The sequence below is a fragment of the Antennarius striatus genome, chromosome 7 (genome assembly GCF_040054535.1).
Source record: "Antennarius striatus isolate MH-2024 chromosome 7, ASM4005453v1, whole genome shotgun sequence".
NCBI lineage: Eukaryota > Metazoa > Chordata > Actinopteri > Lophiiformes > Antennariidae > Antennarius > Antennarius striatus.
Genome location: NC_090782.1, coordinates 10,594,489 through 10,617,100, shown reverse-complemented (window position 1 = coordinate 10,617,100; position 22,612 = coordinate 10,594,489). Strand labels below are relative to the sequence as shown.

The window sequence follows — 22,612 nt, the reverse complement described above, 5'->3', positions numbered from 1 at the left end:
CCTGCATTGGTGCGCCCCAAATGAGCAACTTGTAAGGGGGATCAGCTCCCCCGGAGGGGAGCTGACACCTCCCAATGTCAGCTCACCTCCGGGTGTTCTTTTTGGGCGGAAGCGGGACTCGAACCGCCAATCTTTGAAACATTGGACGACCCGCTCTACTGCGCGCTCTACCACTGAGCCACTGCCACCCCTTCAATGTTTAATGTTTATTCAATGTTTACTATCAATGCCAATACTAAAATAATGTCTTTTTAGTGCTGTAAGCTGGGACATTATAGGTTCAAGGACATCATCACCATCCCAGTCTATCCATTCCAATAAGCAATATTCCTCAAGCTTCATTTCAAAGCCTTCCTTCCCTTTTGGAGAAAACTTGTCCTATGGTAGCAAACAAGTCTGAATATGCCTCTCCACTGTGTCAGTGTTTGTATCTCAGTGTTGAGTTCTGGCTTGAAGCTTCCCAACTTGTTGCATTCCAATGATGGACGACCACAGGTACCAGGCTGGTGAACACAGAAAGGATGAAAAATAGAGACAGATGTGAGCGGAAGAGAAGAAATAAAAAACTGTGAAAGATAAGGAAAAAAAACACTAGTCAGAAGAACATGGTGCTTCAAAACTACTGGCTGCTGCTGCTGGTGGTCGACTGCTGTGAACGGATTACAGGTAGATTCAAGCGTGTATGTGTGTATGCGTGCGTGCGTGCGTGCGTGAGTGCGTGTGTGCGTGCATGTGTGTGTGTTTTTTATGTGTGTGTCTGTGCGTGCGTGCGTGCTTGTGTGTCTGTGTTTGTTTCTCATACTGTGCCCTGAATGTGTGTGTTTCTTTACACAGCCGTGTGTTCATATACGTACAGTACATACGTGTCTGCCTGCTGTGTGTTGTCAGTGAGAATCACTGGTGGATCCTCTTTTGGGCTCAAACGCGTCTCAACCTGACAGGAATGCTGCAAACTCTTCACGTCCTCGTGTAAAACCCGGTGGTGATTTAGAAGAACAGTTTGGCTTTCTTAGCGGTGATTAATTAGTACACACATTTTTAAGGGTGGAGGTTGGTGTGACTCACCCAGGCAGGCAGTGGTATGTAGGTGCAGCACCTCTCTGAGGAGAACACAGGCCTCTCTCCTCCTGTTTGCCACACTTGCACAATTAGCCTTCAGTGGAACATACAGTATATTACACAAACAGAGGAAAGGAATAGACAAAATTCGCTCTGAACTGGCAAGAGGGTATTATCACAGCAGATAATCTGCCAGTCTGTACTCAGTTCAATAAAGGTGTTACTTTTCCTGTATTATAAATCACTATCAAGAGTTTTAAATGAACTAATGGAAGTAAGGAATCATCACTTACCCTTGTACATGCATTTCAGTAACATAAATTTTTAATTTTCATTCAATTCTTGTACCGCTGCTGTATCCCAGCTGTAACAGGGCGTGAGGAGGGGGACACTCCGGACACGACGCCAGTGCACCACAGAGTCACATAAAAAGACATACAAGCACGCACACACACACACTCCTATGGGAAATTTGGGAACGGCCAATCAACCTGAAGCGCATGCTTTTGGAGGAAGCTGGAGAACCTGGAGAGAACCCACGTGGACACGGGGAAAGTATGTGAACTCTGCACAGAGCAGGACTCGAACCTGGACCCGGCGTGTTGTGAGACGACAGCGCTAACCACTGCGCCACCGTGCCGCAAAAATTGTTTACATTTTTTTTTGTTGTAATTTTAAATTTTGATTTTTTTAATTATAAATTAATAATTTTAAAAATTTATATTCATTTATAAATAATAATTGAATATCAATCTCCATTTCTTAATTTTGTGTTGCATATTTTATATCAATTAATGATTATCTGAATTTAAATAAGGATTCTGTCATGTTGTAAGGTGATGGTTCACCCATAAACATAAGTGGATGTTTTTTTCTTATAAAACACTCTTTTCATTTTCTGTTGGACAGTGTAACCTATTTCTAATTGAACAGAATAACACAATAACAGTGATACAATAATATGGAAAAAGAATAATAAAAAAATGGGCGAATATAATTTTCTCCAGTCTCAGCCATGCTTTGGTTTCCGTCCCTGAAGCCTCACCTATTCTAGGTCATCCTCAGAAAGACATCGTCATGTTCCAACTGTAGGCAGTGTTAGTTATAATCAATATGTTTTTAATTTTTTTGGCAATCTTTGTTTGAAAATGATCTTCAAATCTGTATGAAGACTGATTCTATGATGTGAGTTGGTTCTGCAGCAGTAGACCTTCATTCTACTGCTGCACAACCTTGTCTGGTGTTCTTGTCAAGAATAAAGTGACTAAATAACAGCAACAACAACAGCAATAATAATAATAATAATAATAATAATAATAATAATAATAATAATAATAATAATGATGATGATGATGATGATGATGATGATGATGATGATGATGATGATGATGATGATAATAATAATAATAATAATAATAATAATAATAATAATAATAATAATAATAATAATAATAATAATAATAATAATAATAATGATAATAATAATAATAATAATAATAATAATAATAATAACAACAATATTGATTGTTTCTCCAGGGGCTATGAGTGGCATCAATCCATACATAAAGTATTATGAGACTCTTTCGTATGACCGGGAGGATCTTCACAGGAAGCATCTGAGAACCAGGAGAGATGATGATCACACACTGCAGCTGGACTTCACAGCTTTCAACAGGTGATGCCAAGATGTGTCATAATGTTTGTAATAATGTTTCATATACAATCTGCTTAAAATAATTTTTTTGCACACACTTTGATTTTGTTATTGATTATGCTACCCAATAACCGTGTACATGGTTTTCCTGTTGACAGACATGTTACACTGCAGTTTATGGATTTGACCAATTCTTGAACGACTTTGATTTTGTTTCCTTCAGGAGTTTCCATCTGCATCTGAAACATGATACAGCAGGATTTTCAGAAAATTTCATGATTGTGGAGGATAATGTTTCCACATCAGCCGACCTTTCTCATATATACTCCGGAACACTAGAGGGTAGGTACAGCACATCTTGTAAAACTGGGAGCACTTTACATGGAATTTACTGGCATCCAAACTTTCAACAATATCATGTCAACACTTTGATATGAATTTACAGTGCAATATAAACAGCATTAAGCTTTGTTAATGCCACAGTGACATACTGTAGACAGCCTTACTCCCAATGCACCTGGTTGTAATGAAAACTGCCTACAACAGCCTGACAGAATGCAGTGACATTAGTCAGTTTACAAGAATGCACTTTAATCTAAGAATAATAACAGAGCATCTTTGGGAAGTAAAAGAACGGTGAAAACTCTAAATAAAAAAATAAAAAATAAGAATTTAAAAGAAATGCTAAAGCTGCCCAGCCTCAGCACTGAGCAAAATAAACAGCCATTTTTATTCTCTCAAAAACAGGTGAAATTTACGAATTTAGACTAATTTGGCTTAGTCAGAAGAGTCGATTGGTAAATAAAGTTCAAATGTCAAAATAGCAGCATGAGAGAACAAAAGGAGTCATATTTAATTAGTCAGCATCAAGCTGACTGGCTGGCCATGAAGGTTGTGTTGCTCCTCTATTGGCTGGATGTGAGTGAGAACAGCTAAACACATGCTAGAGCTTCATGTTCTAAATATACAATGATTTACTGGCACGATTACAAATAATAAATGTATATTTATTTCTACTGACATAATTGTAGCACTATAATGCTAATGCACAGTAAGAAACCAACTTAACAAGAATAAGTTATGAAGCAGCAGATATTATTTATTTGTAGTCTCGATGGTTTGTATAAAGTATCAAATTTAAACATCTGGATAGAAATCATACAAAATTAACATAAATTCATTCCAGATATTTGAAGATATTTGCTTCGTATGTCACCCCTGTATCTCTGTGACATCTGAATGCTGCCTCCAGTCCAGATCTTATCATTTGCCTGACATGTCCCTCATCACCGGCTCTTACAGGTGAAGACGGGTCAAGCTGCTACGGCTCTGTGCTGCAGGGTCAGTTTGAAGGAAGCATCCACACAAACAACGGGATTTATTACGTTGATCCAGTGCATCGATACACCAGCAGCGCAACAGATCATCACTCTATAATCTATCATGAGAATGATGTTGGTAAGACTATCAGCCATTTTGCACTTGAGCAAAAATATTTTCAGAGAGCCTACTTAGCATATATAGTATTGTGATGCTTCCTTCTCATCACATGTCCCAGTAAATCTCCCAATTCAAGTCCCAAACCTTTTGCTTGTCTCAGAAAAAGATAAACACGTTCAGCAAAACGTGTCTGCATGTTACTAATCCTCATGCTTCTTTTGACTGAGGTGCTAGCACAAGCTGGAAGACCAAAAACCATCTTTGCACTGAACAGCACACTTGTAATAGTCATAATGTAGCAGAGTAGGGGAAGGGAAGTGTGCTAGAACCTTTCCTACAAAGACGTCCAAAAAACAGGATGAATGAAAATGGCATTTCTCTTCATGAAATCAAAGGGGAAATGGGAGCTTAGAAAGGTATGATGGGACAAGGGGAGGATGGGATGCGCTCCAATGGCAGCAGGATATCAATCTCTAAACAGAAATGAAGGGAGCATTTAAAGGAAGTTTGTCCTGCAGAAACTATTTCTGGGTTGGCTTACACTGTGTCCTGCAAATGGTTTATGGTTTATAGATGGCTGTCATGAATGACATTGAACAAATTATGTTGTGTTACAAAGGGTGTGTGCTTTTGTGTTTCTATGGATGCATGTGCCTTTATTAATGACAAGAAGATTTTTTTGTGATTGATTTTTGCAGAAACACTTTAATCACATTCAAACATTTTACAATTTTTCATTAGATGAAAGAACTAAAGTGCTTAAAAAACACTAAAAACCAATAAATTAAAGGAAATACAATTTAAAAATCAGTGCATTATATCAGGAAGTTTGCAAAAGTGAGTTGATCATCAACTAAAGTGCATAGGACATTTTTGTAACACCAGATGTTCCTAAAGTTATTTAGGTCTTTCGTCATTTTATAGAAACCAAATTCTAGTTTTAAGCGACATCTGATGTTACAGCAAAAAACAGTAGCTGCTTCTTGAACAATATTGTTTTCAATTCTCCTCTTCCTGGTCACATAAATTGCGAGTTTTGCCTCTCCAGAGATAAAATTTAAATGCTGCCACTTTCTCTGATTCGATTTATTGTACCCAGGACCGTAGATGAATTTCCTGATACTAAAATTTTCACTGAACAGATTAAAAACATTCGTTAGAAGAGTGAAGAGCACTGCAAGTCTCCCACGCTCACTAAAAGCATGAAAGACTGTCTCACGAAGGGGACAGAAGGGACACTGGCTGGACACCGCAGGGGCAAAAACAGAGACAAAAGCATTGGAACCGACGGCACCATGCAAAATCCTCCATTGGAGGTCGGCTGTTTTTTTCTTGAGGGGAGGTTTGTATAGAAGTCTCCACTGTGGGTCAGGTCCATTTCCCGTCATCTTGTTGGCCCAGGTAGTAGGTGCTTTGTTACACAGGTTTTTCTTGTTGATCACTTTTACACATTGTTTGTACAGTATTTTTTTGTTGGCCGTGTGCAGGCTGATCTGTCGTTCATCTCCGAGGAGAGGACCCTCCAGTTCTCCAAACAGGGGACTGATGTGGACCTCAGGGAAAGGATCTTTGCTGTCTGGTACAGTCCCTGTACTATAGTCCAGGAGGAGGCTTCTCTCCTTCCCGGAAAGTCTTTGCCTCCACAGTTGTAGCACCCTCTGAGCCACCCTGGTGGACTGGATGTTCAGCAGGGAGCTCACAGCCTGGGCATCCGCCAGCGCAGGCCCGGCGTTGTCTACCAGTTGCTGGAGGGTCACGGTCCTGGTTCTGCAAAGCGCTGTAGACAGACCAGGTGTGGCTCCACTGCAGACGTCGAAACTGGCCCCATGCACTAGTGGTTCCCTCAGTAACCAGGACAAAGAGTCAGAGCTTTTTCCTGGGCTGCTTTTAAAAAGGGCCCATGACTTAAAAACAACATGATAAAACGGAGGCAAACCATTTAACTTTAGAAGCTTAGAGTCCATTAAAAACAGTGCAGCATCCAGGTCCAAGTGGCTCACTCGTCTGAATATGCAGCTGGCCACCTCTCTCCACGTCAGATCCGCTGGTCCGGTCAGAAACCGCTGGATGAACTGTAATCTGAACGTGGCTGTTCTACTAGCCAGGTGGATGAGGCCCTGTCCCCCCTCCTCTCTTGATAAAAACAACACTCCTTGAGGCACCCAATGCAGCCCATCCCAGAAAAAGTTAACAAGTTTGGTCTGGATTTGGGCTAGAAACCCTGATGGAGGGTCCATACAGGCCAAGCGAAGAAGAAGAAGAAGAAGAAGAAGAAGAAGAAGAAGAAGAAGAAGAAGAAGAAGAAGAAGAAGAAGGAGGTAGAGATGTACTGGAAACACAAAGATTCAGCCAGCACCCCGCCTCTCCTCCCTATTCCTCAATTCCTCCATCCTCTGTCAGCATTGAGACTTAGCATGCTGAGCAGTTGAAAACTTTATCCATCTATCTATCTATCTATCTATCTATCTATCTATCTATCTATCTATCTATCTATCTATCTATCTATCTATCTATCTATCTATCTATCTATCTATCTATCTATCTATCTATCTATCTATCTATCTATCTATCTATCTATCTATCTATCTATCTATCTATCTATCCATCCATCCATCTAAAAACCACTGGGACCACTTTTGCTTTCACCTTCTTTCACCATCTGCTCCAGCTGCTCCTTCAGCTCCTGGTTTTTCTCATGACTCACGGTTTTCCACATTGAGCTGGGAACGCTGCATCACAAATGCTTACTCTGCTCCTACGCAATAACGAGAGGACAGTATTAACAAAAAAACATACATATATAGACACGTACTGTGTGTGTGTTTATATATGGTCCTCTTGTACAGTTATGCTGTCAAAAGCTTCAAGAGTTAATGATTTTCACATTTTGACTTTAGTCTGGAGTGAAATGTGACATTCTACTGTTGTCAGCAGTAAATCTGCATGGTTAATGTGAATTTATAGCATATTCACCTCATTTGGATGAAATGCAGACAAACTAAATGCTTTTTCATTTTAAAAGACTTAAGATTGATATTTTGCAACTTTTGGGAACACAATCCAGAAACACTAATATCCTGGACAGAAGCAGAGGAAGAACTTGAGAAAGTTAAAAAGTCTGGAAATAATTCCGTCGGTGTGTCAACGCCCGACATTTAAGCCTCCACATCCACTTCCACCCCCACAACCCACCCCCATTCATACCATGTGCAAAATGAATCAGTGGTTTGTGATTGGCTGAAGGGCTGTTGTAGGATGGTGTGATCAACCATGTGTTGCTTGTCCTTCAGTGTAAGTCCTGTCGGATCCAAGGAGATGTTGGCCTGGGACACATGCACACATATGCATACAAACACATGCAGCCACATGATTAAAATACATGCACATACATGCATACACACACATGCATGCAAACACATGCATACACACATATGCACACACTGTTCTTTACCTCCTTAACTCTCGCTCCAGCAAACAACATGTGAATATGATTATTATATATATTATTATATTATGTATTATATTATATATTATATTATGTTTTTCTACTGAAAAAAAGTCAAATCTATTTGTTACAACATTACTGAAACTGGGATAGATTGTTTTGTGCACATTTATATTTTTTTTGCACATTGAAATTTGTGAAACCACAGGTCTAATACTAGTAAAACCTAACTACTTTTTTATGTTATTTAGTTTTCTTCAACAGTTAACTTAAGTTGCAATTCTTTCTTCTGTATGCAAGTACAAATTCCCCACATAAACCCTCAGACTTTGTTGGAAAGACATAGTTTTAGGTCCTTGCATTTTTGTGGATTTCCAAGACCCCCCCCCAGTGAGACAGCATGCGCCATTGTCTGTGTACTGTATATTCTCAGTCATCCAGTTTGAGGTAGATCAAGAAGAGAAAAAAAAAATCAACTGGACTTGCTTTAGGTTGGCTGAAGATATTTCACCTCTCATCCAAGAGGCTTCATCAGTTCTGACCGGTAGAAAATCCAGATACTAGAGTCCACATAGTCTTGATGGAGCAGAAAACAAACAAACAAGGGACCCAAACCGCTAAGACAATGAGAATCAGTAGGAGTCTTTACTATACACTGAATGGCAATGAATCCTAATGAGACTTATAATACTAAATCTTTCCTGTTCACTCGCATTTCTTTCTCTTCCCTGCATATTTTCCACAGGTCATCAGACATGCCATAAGTGTGGCCTACAGTGCGAAACCTTTTAACTATTCTTCCTGATCTGAAGGTAGTTTGACACAGCTTTCCCTTTCATACCATTGAGCAATCAAGGTCTAACATTTGATCACAGTATCGCACCTATGACATGACAGCCTGGATTTTTCTTCAGCTATCGCCTCAAGATCTGCATGCCCGGTTTCCGATTCACTGAAATGTGTCTCAGCAATCACACTGCTGGATGTAAATCCAATATCAATAGAAACTGTATTTCTGACCTGGTGCAGACACAAGGAAGTGACCCTTTGCAGACCCTAGGAAACATGTTCCTTCATGGTCATTACACAATTAATATGAAATTGGTGGAGGTAAAAAAAAGGCAATCGAAGAAACGGTGTTGAGACTTCCAACTTAATCCTTCCATAAACGATGCCCATGTGTGGAAGCATATAAGCAGCGGATTTAAAAGTTGATGCATTTTCTTTATTCATTCAATGTAAACAGGTATAAGCTCAGGTCTAAGGTCAGACACTATTGGATGAACAAATAAAACTGTGAAACTCATTTTGTTAGGCCATGTTTTCTGTTTGACAGTCTCAACACTGGAGGAAATTTCATTTATGCATTGCGGTCCAGTCATTAGTTCAGGTTTCAATGCCTGTGACTGTAGATTGTTACAATATGTGTGATTTGATGCATCTGTGAAGTGAACTACAGCCAGATGACATGGCATCTTTCGTTTGTCTTAAACTTGCAGACCTTAAGTCTGTCTGCCAAATATTTCACATAGTCCGTTAAAGCAGAAGGGTTTTCTGTGAAATTCTAAATTCTTTCTTCAAGCATTGGCTCTGATTAGGTGTGCACACAACACAGTACTGTATATGTACAACATATTTATTATAATGTGAAGTTCAGACTGAAGACATTTCAGAGTGATTCATTTGCTGTGGTTGGAAAGCATTGTTTTATTGCCCTGCGTGCCCACATTAACTTGAGTCATGGACAAATCATTGAAGGTTTGCTAACTAGGAAAGCATTAGCGATGACAGTGTTTTGTGTGTTTGACTTCAGAGCAGAGGTTGATAGGAAAAAAGAGAAAATGGAGGAGTTTTGGTTCATCGATGAATATGTAGCTAGCTATGCTTCGTTACCATTTTACAGTGTCTTCGCTTGTTTTCTTGCAGCACTACCATCCAAGAGGACTGGCAGTGTCGGATTCTGTGGCTTAGACCTTCTCACTCAGAGCCTCAACCCCAATGAGGTAGGACAGCCCAGACATTGCCTCCGTGAATAAGTACTTAAAGACACTCTTTTTCAGTCCTTAACCTCCGTCAAGTTCAAAACTGCTTCTTAGGGCTTAAAGCTCACTAACTTTTTGCCTGAAACTGAAAAACCTTTTCTTTATTCTAGTATTCTAGTACATCTATACGAAGGTCATGCTTATGGATAATAGTGAACACAGGGGGTTTTACTCTGGCAATGCACTTTTAGAGAAGTATCTTTGATGAGCTCATCCAGTTGATCCACACTGATGGTATGAAGGATGAAAGTGATATCTGCATGAATAACACAGCTGCAGCAACATGCATTTGAGGAGTTCGATGCAGGTCAACCTACTAAAAAGGTCAACAGGGCAAAGAAATACTCACCATTGATCAATAGAACCGAGTCCTGAATTAGTGATTCTGACCACTCTATAATGGACCTTTGTGCACAAGATCAACAAGACACTCTCTTAGCCATGATGGAGCCCAGCAAACTTCCACCAGTGCTGTGCTGACACAACACTATCCAGAGTGTATACATTGTATATTCTTTATAGTCAGAGGTTACACCAGCGCCTGAGGAGTGCTACTGCTGTGGTCAATGCTGATGGGGGAATACTAACTAAATGCGTAAGTAAAATGTGAAAAACTTACAGATGGTACATACTTACAGTGGTGTCATTTTTGGTTTGGTTTTTGTTGATTGAATTAAAATATGCATTAAAAGATGATCAGGAGCTTGCAACAGATTGATAGTTTCATAAGACCCAAGTTACACAAGCAAATTTTCAGATAAACACAGTAGTGGATTTTAACATCCCTTGAGTCTACTCTAGTCGCTCTAGCAGACCCAAATGAACCAGATGACCTTCACTGTTACACAAAATAATTATTAAACCAGATGTAACGGAAAAGACATCTGAGCTTATCTCCCCCTGGGGTATATCTAGGTGGTGGTCCTCATGTGTATTGTCAACAATGGATGTGTGATGTCAATGCAGAGACATTTTTAACAAACAATCCTCCTGATGAGGATAATTTCCACATTGGCAAATGACAGGCTGAACAAATGTTCCCAGTTGTGTTCCTTTGACCCAACATTCGAAAGGTTATGTTGTCATATTCTCATCTGATTCAGAGGAAACGGTAATGTTTAGCAAGTTATATGACCATACAAATTAAACCCCCCTTATTTTTCCTCTTCAAAATACAGTATTTTCATGTTTCCTTCCTATTTCCTCCACAGGGGGCGCCAGTGAGCCGCTCGAGGAGAACAGTGGACGAGTCAAAGACCACCTGCCTGCTCCACTTCCATGTGGATCACCTCTACTACAAGAAGTTCAAGTCTGTCGAGGCTGTTGTTGCCCAGGTGACAAGTTCAGATATGTGTTTCCTTTTTAAAAAAAATAGTTTTCTCTTGATATTCTACTTCATTCTTTTATTGAACTTGGTCTCATGTTCAGGTCATATTGTATCACTTCACAAAGTTTTGAGTTACGAGTGAGTTTGGACACATGTAGCACACACAAACACATACACACACACACACACACACACACACACACACACACACACACACACACACACACACACAGATTCTAGATGCATGCAGCTGTCATGGCATTGGTGGACAATGTTCAGCTCATACTGACAGCGCTGTAGCATAGAAGTGTAGTGTGGGTGGAGCTGAGACAAGCTAGTATGTGAGTGAAAGGTCTCACATCTCAGCTCCTGCTATGATGTGTAATCTTGGGATCCTGTTCCCAAATGACTCAAAGTAAGTTCACTTTGAAAATGGAAAAGAAAACACCTAATCTCTAGAAGCAGGTCAGCTGCTGATAAACCTAAATTTATTAACAGGCAAAAATACCATCAACATGAAGGTAAATAATAGTCTGTCGTCATTTGCTTGACCAGGATCTGAGGAACGTGGTAAGAATGGATGAATGAAAAGGGTTCCTCACAACCTCTACAGTGAGAGAGGAGTTTGCCTGTTAAACATGGACCAAAGTGAAGGATGCATCAAGGACATTTCCATCTGTACTCACCGATTACTAGTACTAGCGAACCCAGACAGACGTCTGCCGTTGTTAATAGTCCAAGAATAATAAGTTAATCCTGAAACATGTTGGAAGGTGTTCAGAAATAGCAGTTGATCCATCATTTATGTTTCCAGCTTGAGAAAGAGGGAGGGAGGCTCACCGTACTTTAAATTTTGAGATTCATTAATTGACTGAATTTTATGAAAAAAAATTGCGTGATTGATGTTTTAACAAATATATTTTGTGAATTCTTCTGTGACCTTTGGAAGGGAAAGAAGGAAGCCTTCCAGTAAAGATATTAATCACAAGCCTAAGAATCCACTGGCTATATATCAGCTGTTGTATTCAGATCTCACCTGATTTTTCTCTCTGTCTCTCAAATGGGTGACAAAGAATAAATGTGATTTTCACACATTAATAAGCCTTGAATGTTATGTCAAAGAATGGAACAATTATCTATAGAATTTAATATTTGGTCTCTAGTAGTCAGAGTGGATTTCTAATGGTGTGGGGAGCAGACCAAGTCAGATCAGATCAAGTCAGAAAAAACGCTATCTATAAACATCTGTGGAGGACATGTGGAAAATATAAGACGCCTGGAAGATTACAAAAACATTCTTCTATAGGTTATGCTTTTGTTTGAAGTTTTTCATGGAACATATCACACCATACATTAATTTGCAGCATAAACTGCAACACAAATGTAGACCAACTGCATTAAACGTGAATGTTAACCGATCCGTCTGTTGTCCCCTCCTGCTTACCCCACCCCAAATCCCCATCTATTCCCAGGAATTGCTTGATCATATTTTTATACAAGTAAGTGCAAGCCACATCACACAGTGTTTGAAGATAATGATGAAGCATCAAATACCAAGACTAAAAGAAAAGAGAATGAATTAGAGAAGTATATAAAACTAAAAATTCTAATAATCACAGAGAAGATATAATAAGGGAGAGGGGACACCTTTCTCTGGTAACACTGGGATGTTAGTCATCCTTATTTAATGGAACCTGTGAGCTCATCATAATCTAAGAGATTTTTTTTCAGAGTTTTCTGTACTCTACAAGTTTTGGATGGAGCATCAAAGGTTTAGGTGATTTTATCAACGTTCTGAAAATGCAAAATATCTGTGACTCCTAAGTTTAGGAGGCGTTTGTTCTTTCCAGGAGAGAACAAAGAGACATCTGGAAATCAGGGAGGTAAATGCTGTGACTGCAAAAGCCTAACTTTTAAAGGAATGAGCTGCAATAAATCCAAACATATCTGATCGGGAGTAGCGTTTTGTTTTGTTTTTTACAGTGCAGTATATGTGCTATAAAGGTTGTAACATATGTATGTAATCCACTTGTTGGCCCTTATCACTATTTTAGTTGTCTCAAGCTGTCGCTCACAATGTGAAGAGGAGTTTACAGAATTCATTTAAAGACTCCCTGTAACTGATCATCAATTATTTCTTGTCCAATGAAAATGAGACCAGCAGAAAAAAACTTGGATATGAATTCATCGTCAACCCAACATGGAGCACAGAGCGAGGCCAGGACCATAGGAGTGATCTATCTAATGCTTCTGCTGTATAGGGATTCACAGGACTGATGTGTTGACTCCAGTATCCACATTCATAATTCACTCATGTCACACCACAGATAAGGTGCGGTTGTAGTGATATAGCATTAAATACTAACAGTGCTAAATACTACAGCTCATATCCATCTGGAAAAAAATCCACCTTGAAATGTGATAAAACACTAAATTCATCTTCAAAATTTTTCAGCTCAAGCAAGAGACAAATCAGTTTTACATATACATTTAAAAATGGAGCCGGTCTTGATTTTATTGTGGGCTGATCTCTGAGTTGAGTGAAATGTTGGGTTTAAATATGTCTTCATGACAATAATAAGAGTGACAGATTTAAGTGTTGTCCAAGATGAAGTTCCTGCATGAGAACGAAGCCCCTCGCATGTCAGAGGTCACATGAGACAAAATCCTCATCCAGCCTCAATATGATCTGGGAATCTGTTCCCAGAAACCTGAGCACACTTGCTTCTCTAAGTTCCTTTAATTAAAAGCAAGAAATGTTGCTTATTATTACATTCTACATTTTATGTGAAAATACAAGAGAGCAGATGTTTGATCGTATTATTTCAGGTTCTTGTTCTCAGCATCTGATCCAACTCCATATTAAGAGGCTGCACCTTTGTTCATGTCTTTCCCGATGAGAAATTAGTTTCACTTGTCATTTTTTTGATTAAATTTTTTTTGTGTTCAAAGCGAGGTCAGTTAATGGGTAAGTCTGTTCGCTGTCTTTGACGCTGTGCGGATATTTTCTCTGGCTGTCCTCCTGCTGTTTGTCCTTTCATCACGTCATCTCAGATTCTTTCCACCTTAAATACACATGATTGTTGTGGTCTCTGGTTCTGAGCCAGACCTTTGTTGCAGTGGGTGAGAAAATATACTGTAAGTGATGCCGTGATGTGATCTTTGAGGGTAAATAGACAAAATGCTGTTGTCAATCACTAGTGACCTGGTTTTCCCTTCTCCTTCATCCAAAGTGTCAATATTTACATTCATGAATATTCCCAGCGGGTTCGACTGTACATCTGTCCTCTGCTGTACAGACTCGTACCTTTGCATGTGACTGGTTTTGCACGTGTCTTTCTGAATGGCTAGCTTTGCCACCCACACTGAAAATATCCTGTGGATAACCACACTTCACAGATCACCTCACAAGATTTAATTATGACACAATAAAGTATTCTTCAAGTAAATCAAGGACAAAACACTAAATCTTCTATAAATACTGCTTTGTGACTATATTAGAATATCTCCTTGTGCATGTTTCTACGGTGGCCCGGAGAGCTCAGTGCAGCCTGAGAGAAAATATCGTCCCCAGTTTTAGAAGACATAGTATAGTCTGCTCAAACTACAAAACAACACCCACAACAACAACAAAAACCAAACACAGACAAATGAGCATCTAGAAATAGATAATTTGAGAAAAGAAAGTTGTCATTGTTGTGTTGGAATATTGTTGTGGCATCCTGAATGGAGTCAATTAGCCGATGACGCCACCCTTAAGATGATGTGGGGGGGTTATTTTCTGATGGGATTCCATCCAATCAGGTTGAATCAAGGATGAAGTAGTGAAGCAGATGTAAATATATTTAATATTACAATCATTCTTGTACATCACTGCACACTGAAAGTTTACCAAGGAGTTTCACTGAACATAACAAAAATATGAGCTTGTGATAATTGCCGGTATGAGCTGCAAATACCAACAAATTATCAGGAGCTGATGATTGTGACGTTGTTTGAGCCAGGTGCCACAGCAACATTGCGCAGCAGGTCAGCTACATTGGTTTATTGTCGCCTGAAACCAGTAATTTCCAGTTGCATTTAATTTTGTTCATCTTTTAGCCTTTCCTGTGGTTGTGTTTCCAGGGTCAGCAGTGGGTTCTTCAGACTACTGCACATGTGTGATATTCTTCAGTCATGGCCTGTCTTGTCAGCCAAGCAGGAGACCTGATTGACTGTTTTCTCTCTCCAATGTGTTTTTGTGTCTCAGGTTGCCTCCTACTTACAAGCCGTGAATGACATCTATGACAAGGTGGACTTTGATGGAATAAAGCTGATCAATTTTAAAGTGAAATCCCTCAATGTAAGATTTTAACTCAGGCAACATACTTGTCTCAAATCTTTCAACGATCCTCCTAATAGTGAAGAACTGGGAAAACCTCTCAGCCATAATGATTTAAAATGGTTAATATGCCGTAGCTAGCGTTCTTCATGTGCTTCTCTCTTTTCAGGTGATGAGCGAGGAGGACAAAAGTGACCCTCTGTATCCCCTGTACCTCGGGCCTGAGAAACTGTTGAGTGTTTACTCTGAGAAAAGGTGGGGCAACTTCTGCTTGTCCTACCTGCTCACCAACAGAGACTACAGTGGAGTGCTGGGGCTCGCCTGGGAGGGCAAAGCAGGTCACCGTGACACATATGTACACTCATGTGACACACAAACAATGGCTTACAGGGAGTTTTGGAGCACCAACGGCCGAGAATCAATAATTCCTCTCAACTATTTTAACTTGTGGCGACTAATAAATTACAACATCATTTTGCCAACCTGTCTTATAAAAATATCTTTCTTTGTGTATATATTATCACATAAATGTACACTGTGCTACCAAGTATCACTTTGTATCAAAACCATGTATTAAATATACAAGGCAGGTCTAAGAGTTTAAAATGTAAAATATAATGTAATGTACGGTCAAATGTAGATACCTTAAAGAGCATCCACATACGGTATATACGGTATAGTCAGATATTAAGGAAGATTGTTTTACAGCCTAAATGCTGCTGTGGATTAAATAATATTAGACAAGCATACACAGGAGCAAACAATGTAATTACAATGTTATTATGAATTTAAGTGGAACCTGAGATTTTACAAACACAGCTGACTTACATTAAAAAAACAAAAACAAAAAACATTTCCACCAAAAGCCCAAAAACCTCAAAAGACATGGTGGAATTTCATTCTTAGGAAAAAACAAGAACACCAAAACCACTATTTTGTTTCAGATTATTAATTTTGTTTCAATTAAATGCATTGAATGCCAAATTAAAAGCCATTTAACAAGAGAAAGAAAATTGTTTAAGTTTGTGGTGAGAACAAAACAGAAACATGGACCACACAATAACCTGTTATGTTGAAAAGCATGAAGACTGCAGGGTGAAATAATGTTTTTCTGCTCTGTCTCTCTGTGTGCATCTCCATGGGACTGTGTTGATCTATCAGAGCTCAGCACCGTCCCCCACCACTCCCTGCCCTTCATTGTGTGCAAGTTCTCCAGAGGCTCAATACTCACTGATCAGTGTGAATTACGTATGACTCCAAAAGGAGGCGAATCAGGGTGATAGACTTTGTTCCTCTGCACTAATGTCAAAAATGTCAAGAACTTAGAGAAATGAGAAAAGTGCATTCTTTGTTCAAGTCATCACTAAGTCATCACTAGGGATAAGTAAGTTGTAGCAAGTTCAAAATGCAGGGAAAGTTTCTAAAAGTCATGGTCAGTGCAAACCTATTACACAAGCAAAGTTTAAGTTTGAGAGAACCCCACAACAGTGTAGAGATTTTGCAAAAATCAATAGAAAATGTCATAAAACAAAACATTTTTCAATACAATCACATAATGTAGCATCATTACAAATAAACAGTGAGGTAAATCAAGCATTAGCAATAATATGTGTTTCTTCTCCTCTATAATAAAAGCAGAAATCTGTATTATGTCATTGGGCATGCAGTGCACAGTACACACACACACACACACACACACACACACAAACACACAACAAAATTACATCTTTACCCTACTACAGGCCCCCTAAACAATTCACACACATGCATATATACATGGGGGTCCTGCAATGTGTGTGGAGAGGGCATAGTGTGAGGCCACAGGCCACAGACTAGGCTGGGACAGGACTTGAACCAGCGACCCTGCAGTTCCCAACCCAAGTTCCAACCCACTGATGATTTACGCTCTTATGAACTTAATATACGTTTTTTCTGTATACAAAAAAAACAAAGTGATCTTTATTTCAGTAACAGAAACTCGCAGTGCATTGTGTGTGAACTTCCCTTCAAACTCCTATGGATATAATGTATTTTCTATCAAACTAATAGAAAAATTATGTTGTTAGATTTTTAAGTGTTGAAAAACATAATTCCGCAACAATATTTTTAAAAAGCCATGTTACCTGACTATAATATTTTTTTTGTTGTTGTTTTGAGTGTCAAGGGTGCCTCATGTCCAGAGACAGTCTCTGAGCGTTATTTATTTTTGTTGTGCTGTTTGCTTCTATTTTCCATGACGTTGTCTGGTACTCAGCATTTGATTGGATAAAACGAGGGGTGTGAGGTACAGACCAACACAATGACATGTGACTACTGTCACACAAACACACACACACACACACACACACACACACACACACACACACACGCACACACACAAACACACACACTCCCACCACTCTCAGACATCTTAGCTGGGATTTGCGACTGCATTCCTCAACATGGTCACCATGGTGATCTCTCACGTGAGGAACACATGCAAACACTCACACACATTGTGGAATCAGTGACATTGTTGTGACTTTTCAGTGTCATGTGACTTTCCTGAAGAATGAGCAGACCGTGGATAATGTTTGACCTGCAGAAACAGATAGACTCAAGCTGAGTATCTCCATTACCCACTTACCCCAGTTTATTAGCGGTCTTGGGTAATACTTGGTTTTAAACCATGGCACCATAAAGTCACAGACCCCAATAAGATTATTAGCACGCAAACTCAGGCTTATGCACAAGGCTAACCCCCACTGGACTATGGAGCTCCTCCTCTAACCTTTCCAAGGTACATGTTCATATAGGGTGGGGGCTGGGGCCTGAACCTATCATGTGAGCTTCCACACCAGTGATTTTCCTTCTTATCCCGAGACTAAAAAGGAAACAGATAGTAATTTTCCACACTAGATGTGTGGTCTTACCGATCAGTTGTGACAATTAAACAACAATTAAGTAGGAATTCTTTTACATTTAGATTTTTATTGATTTTTCAAACATACAACACAAGAAGACAAGAAATCAAAACAAAAAAGGAAGACAACAGGGAAAAACACCTCACATAACATAACACCTCTAACACCCCCCCCCCACTCTGTTTGCCCCTGCACAGGTATCACAAGGCTTAGTGCGTAAAATAAACATGCATTATTGGTTGTAAAGTTTCACCTTCACCTCTTTTGACCGTGGGACACTTCCTATCACCGCTGGTTCTGTTGCAGTTGCACTGTAGCACACAATCCCCTCAGAACTGCAACCTTAAATTACGTTGTCATCCTGTTAGTGTTGAACAGCGCACTCTGTAATTTAACCAGATTATGTCTGTACTACAGAGTAATGATTGACATTAAATCCCTGTAGTAAAACCTGCCCCCATGAGCGGGACTACATGATTGAGACTTGACATCCAGCAGGTTTACCTGTCCTATGGAGAGGGGTTCCACGTCTCCCATAGGTTCCTTTTTCCTGTTGGGGTTTTATGGAGCTTTTCGTCACCCAGTTTGGTGTCTATTGGTAGAGGATGTTACTCTGTTCAGATTATATGCTAATTTGATTGATTGATTGATTGATTGATTGATTGATTGATTGATTGATTGATTGATTGATTGATTGATTGATTGATTGATTGATTGATTGATTGATTGATTGATTGATTGATTGATTGGTTGGTTGGTTGGTTGATTGATTGATTGAAAAATAGCCAATCTGTGCTGATTTAAACACCATTCCCCAAAAGGACTGTGTGTTTAAGAGATAATGACTAATCATTCCACCTCCAACACCTTGTCCAAATATTGTCACCTCCAGGGAAGAGGAAGCTGGAGGGGATAAGGACCTCTAACCTGATTGATCATGCTTTTCATTTCGGTATAAACCATATCAAAGACTTGAAATCAGTGTTTGAGACAGTAAATCCAATGTAAAATAAAAAATAAAAATTACACGCAGACTGTCTTGTGTCTGACAGCAGATAAGTTGCCTCTGCTGTCTGTTGGAAAGACTGAGGGTTTACTGGCTTCACATTTCGAACCAGTTTATTTCACAACCAGCTGACCACGTCTCCAGTGGCATAAAGCCTCTCCCTCCTAAACCACAAAAGGCTATATACAACTTTTTTCGACAATGTAATGGTTGTTCCCGCACCTTGTTGACAGATTGTGATGAGTTCCACCCCTTCTAGGACTTTGGAAGTTTGCACTAGGTCACAAATGACAGCTCTCCACTGACGGCCAGCAGACAGTACTGCCATGTACAGGGTTATGTAAAGTTCATATCTTCAAGCTGAAGCAGCCCAGTGAGACCAACTATGTTTTGTTGACAGAGTCTGGATAACTCCATGTGTCTGTAGACCCAAACATCGAAACATAAAAGTGCTGACACATGCTGCTCTCATTTCCATATACATGTGTCATAGCATAGTGGAAACGCCTCCACCATAGAAGCCCAAATTTATACGAAACATCTTCCACAAAGTTTGTGTATGGATTTATATTAATAGTGGAATTATTCTTGATTTTTCAGAACGCTAATATATTTGACCGTGTGAGTCAGGTTTACATCAGGGTCTGGTGAAGTTATTCAATGGCCCATTGTAGTTATTAATCAGGTTTAGCAGAGCTACATCCTCATCCAGTACTGATTATAATTCCTTCTTGTTTTCACCTCCAAATAAATGCTTTTTGTTGTTCTATGAATTATTATATACATCAACTTCTAAGGAATTGTGTTTTCAACATTGTTCATTTGAGTTGGTTGGTTAGCTGAAATTAATATTGACTTTATATTTCTGTCAGTTGGGAGGATGGAACTTTGGCCAGAGCAGATCCAGGGTTTTTTTTTAATTTTGACTGTCTTAAAGTGAAGTAAAAATCAAACATTGAAATGATTAGCTGTCAGAAATTCAGTAATCTTGTGGCATTCCTGTAAGTTAGTGACTGAAGTCTGAACAATGAGAGCAAAATGCCATTACAATTCTCAAGTTGAACATGACCTGTGATGCATTCCAAGCAGTCTTGCCTGGAAAAAGGTCAATTTGGTCTCAAAATGCAATGAATAAATTCTATTCAAAGGCGCACTGAACTCTGTAGACAAAGAGAACAGTGAGGAAAAGGGAACTGGTGCAGTTGCACTATTTTTTGTTGATATCCACAATAACAATTCCTCATTTTTCAAATTTATTTATTTTATTATGAGAACACTTGTCTTTGTTTTGAAAATTGTTCCCTGTTTGTGTTTTTGTCGTTAAAGGTTTCACTGGGACAAACGGACTTCCCCCTCATGTTTATCCATGGAAAAACCTCCTTTACTATTGTTGTTGTCATTGTTAGTGTGCGTGTGTGTGTGTGTGTGTGTGTGTGTGTGTGTGTGTGTGTGTGTGTGTGTGTGTGTGTGTGTGTGTGTGTGTGTGTGTTTGTTACTCTCTGATGTTTATTTGATGTTATGTCTTTCTTCACCCTAGAACACCATCGTCGGTGATTTTCACCCGAGCAAATGCATTTACCTGATGGTCAGTATGCTGTGTTTGTATGCGTGTTGGGGGACTCTGGGTAGCCTTAGCATTCTCTTTAATGTCTTTGCAGCTGTGGGTGTTTTCCTACCCAGAAACCCACTTTTTTCTACAGCTTGTGCCTTCATCATGGAAGTCTCAAATGTCCCAGGAATGGGTTGACCAAGTTTTCAGTATCTTTTTTTTTTTTTTTTGTAATTTTTTGTTCTCAAATTACAAATTTTTCAGTAACTTGGACACTCTTCTTTCATATTTTAGACATGTCACAGTTGAAAATAAAGGAAAACCACTGCAATTTGTCGTGTGTTCTCATACTGTATTTTGACAACACATTTGTTGGATATATCATATCGGTTAAAAATCACCCAGTGTTGGAGATGATGTTACTATTTTAAGTGATATAGCGTTTGAGGGTTAAGAGTGTCCTGTCTCTGTTTACTTATGTCTCAGTGTGTCTCCTTGTTCCCTCCTGATATTTATACAAACGATCTTCAGTTAGTTTGTTTGTCCTGAATGTGTTTGTCCAGCGGCTAATAATAGGAGTCTTTCATTACTGGCTCCTCTCTGTGCGACATTAAGAAGGAGGAGGGGGCAAATTTGCCGCCCACTCAGTGCTTGGACTGCCAAAAAACCACAGGGCACGGTGCCAAAGTACACTTTCTAGGAAACCCAGCTCCTTGAAAAAGCCCATCGAGGGCGGGGGTGCATTTTAGGTCAAAATCAAAGAATGTGGGAGAACTGTATCCAGAATTCTGTCTGACACCGTTTGGGGAGTCTTTCCTGGCAGTCTGAGGATATGGAACTTCTCCCTTCTTATTTCAAGCAGTGAATAGTGCACTAACTAATGAGTCCTTGCAACTACGCTTTCTCATGGCTGAAAAAATTCACCATGGGATCAAATACCAAGACCTATATGTCGGGTTCTACCCTCTTCACTATTCGTATGATGGCAGCATAACCACCTTTCCTTTGTCGTTACCTTCTTGTTTCTACAACAGCAAAGATAAGAGGCACTTTGTTTTTTGTTTTTCAACCTTTAACTGTCCCTCACCATTCCTTTACGTCACACGTTCTCCCACTGTGTAACTAAAACACACTGGTGAGAGATCCAGATGCCCATGGCTGATTCCCACAGTCCTCAATGACACAGCGAACTCAGGTTTCCCCGAAACGTGTGCGTAGTAAGTCTAACAGATGTGGACCTCACCAGCTATACACCTCAGAACAGTCCTGCTGGACACATTGTGTAACAGGTGTTATATAAAACACATGCGTACATGTGAAAAGCTGAGACCTCATACGTGAAGCATACATGGAGAAATAGAGGGAACCAATGATGGAGGAGAGAATGGCCACATGGAAATAGAACAAACCGTTAGCCTCTTCCCAAGTTCAGTGTTGAGCAAATGTGACGCACAATAAAAAGCCTGAAACGGGTTTAACGTAGTTTGAGATTCCACAAATTTTAGAGGCGGTCGTGTTGAAGTATTTGAAGTCCTTTTTGCATGAGTGCATGAGCGGAGCACCTTATCATGCATGCTCAGTTTGACCAATTAGAAGAGTTTATCTAAAACAAGCCCTCTGGCTGGACAGAAATATGATGCCACAACCTGCCCCTCCATCCATGTGAATCTTTCCAGCTGTTTGTGATTTTGGGAATGGCTTTGAAGTATATGAGTTTAACAGATCTGTGGGTCTGTCTGTGCTCCCAGACCTGGGGCTTTACAGGTCGATACCGCTTCAGCAGGAAAACGGTGTTAGTTTAAGATATTTCAAGGTCAGTTATGCAACCATGCCGTGCTGCACAGTGACAGGAATGACTGATCCTGA

At 39.6% G+C, this 22,612-nt stretch overlaps 1 protein-coding gene across 1 annotated transcript in view; it reads left to right on the top strand.

Annotated features, from left to right (window-relative positions):
* Positions 1 to 474: 474 nt before the first annotated feature.
* The window catches only part of si:ch1073-396h14.1 (disintegrin and metalloproteinase domain-containing protein 10), a 29,829-nt gene continuing 7,691 nt past the window's right edge, over positions 475 to 22,612 (top strand). Inside the window, exons 1-8 of the mRNA XM_068319778.1 lie at positions 475 to 666; positions 2,596 to 2,734; positions 2,937 to 3,055; positions 4,016 to 4,171; positions 9,525 to 9,601; positions 10,852 to 10,974; positions 15,217 to 15,309; positions 15,458 to 15,626. Of these exons, the coding sequence (XP_068175879.1) occupies positions 606 to 666; positions 2,596 to 2,734; positions 2,937 to 3,055; positions 4,016 to 4,171; positions 9,525 to 9,601; positions 10,852 to 10,974; positions 15,217 to 15,309; positions 15,458 to 15,626 (937 nt within the window). The 5' untranslated portion in view covers positions 475 to 605. The remainder of the gene's footprint in view (positions 667 to 2,595; positions 2,735 to 2,936; positions 3,056 to 4,015; positions 4,172 to 9,524; positions 9,602 to 10,851; positions 10,975 to 15,216; positions 15,310 to 15,457; positions 15,627 to 22,612) is intronic.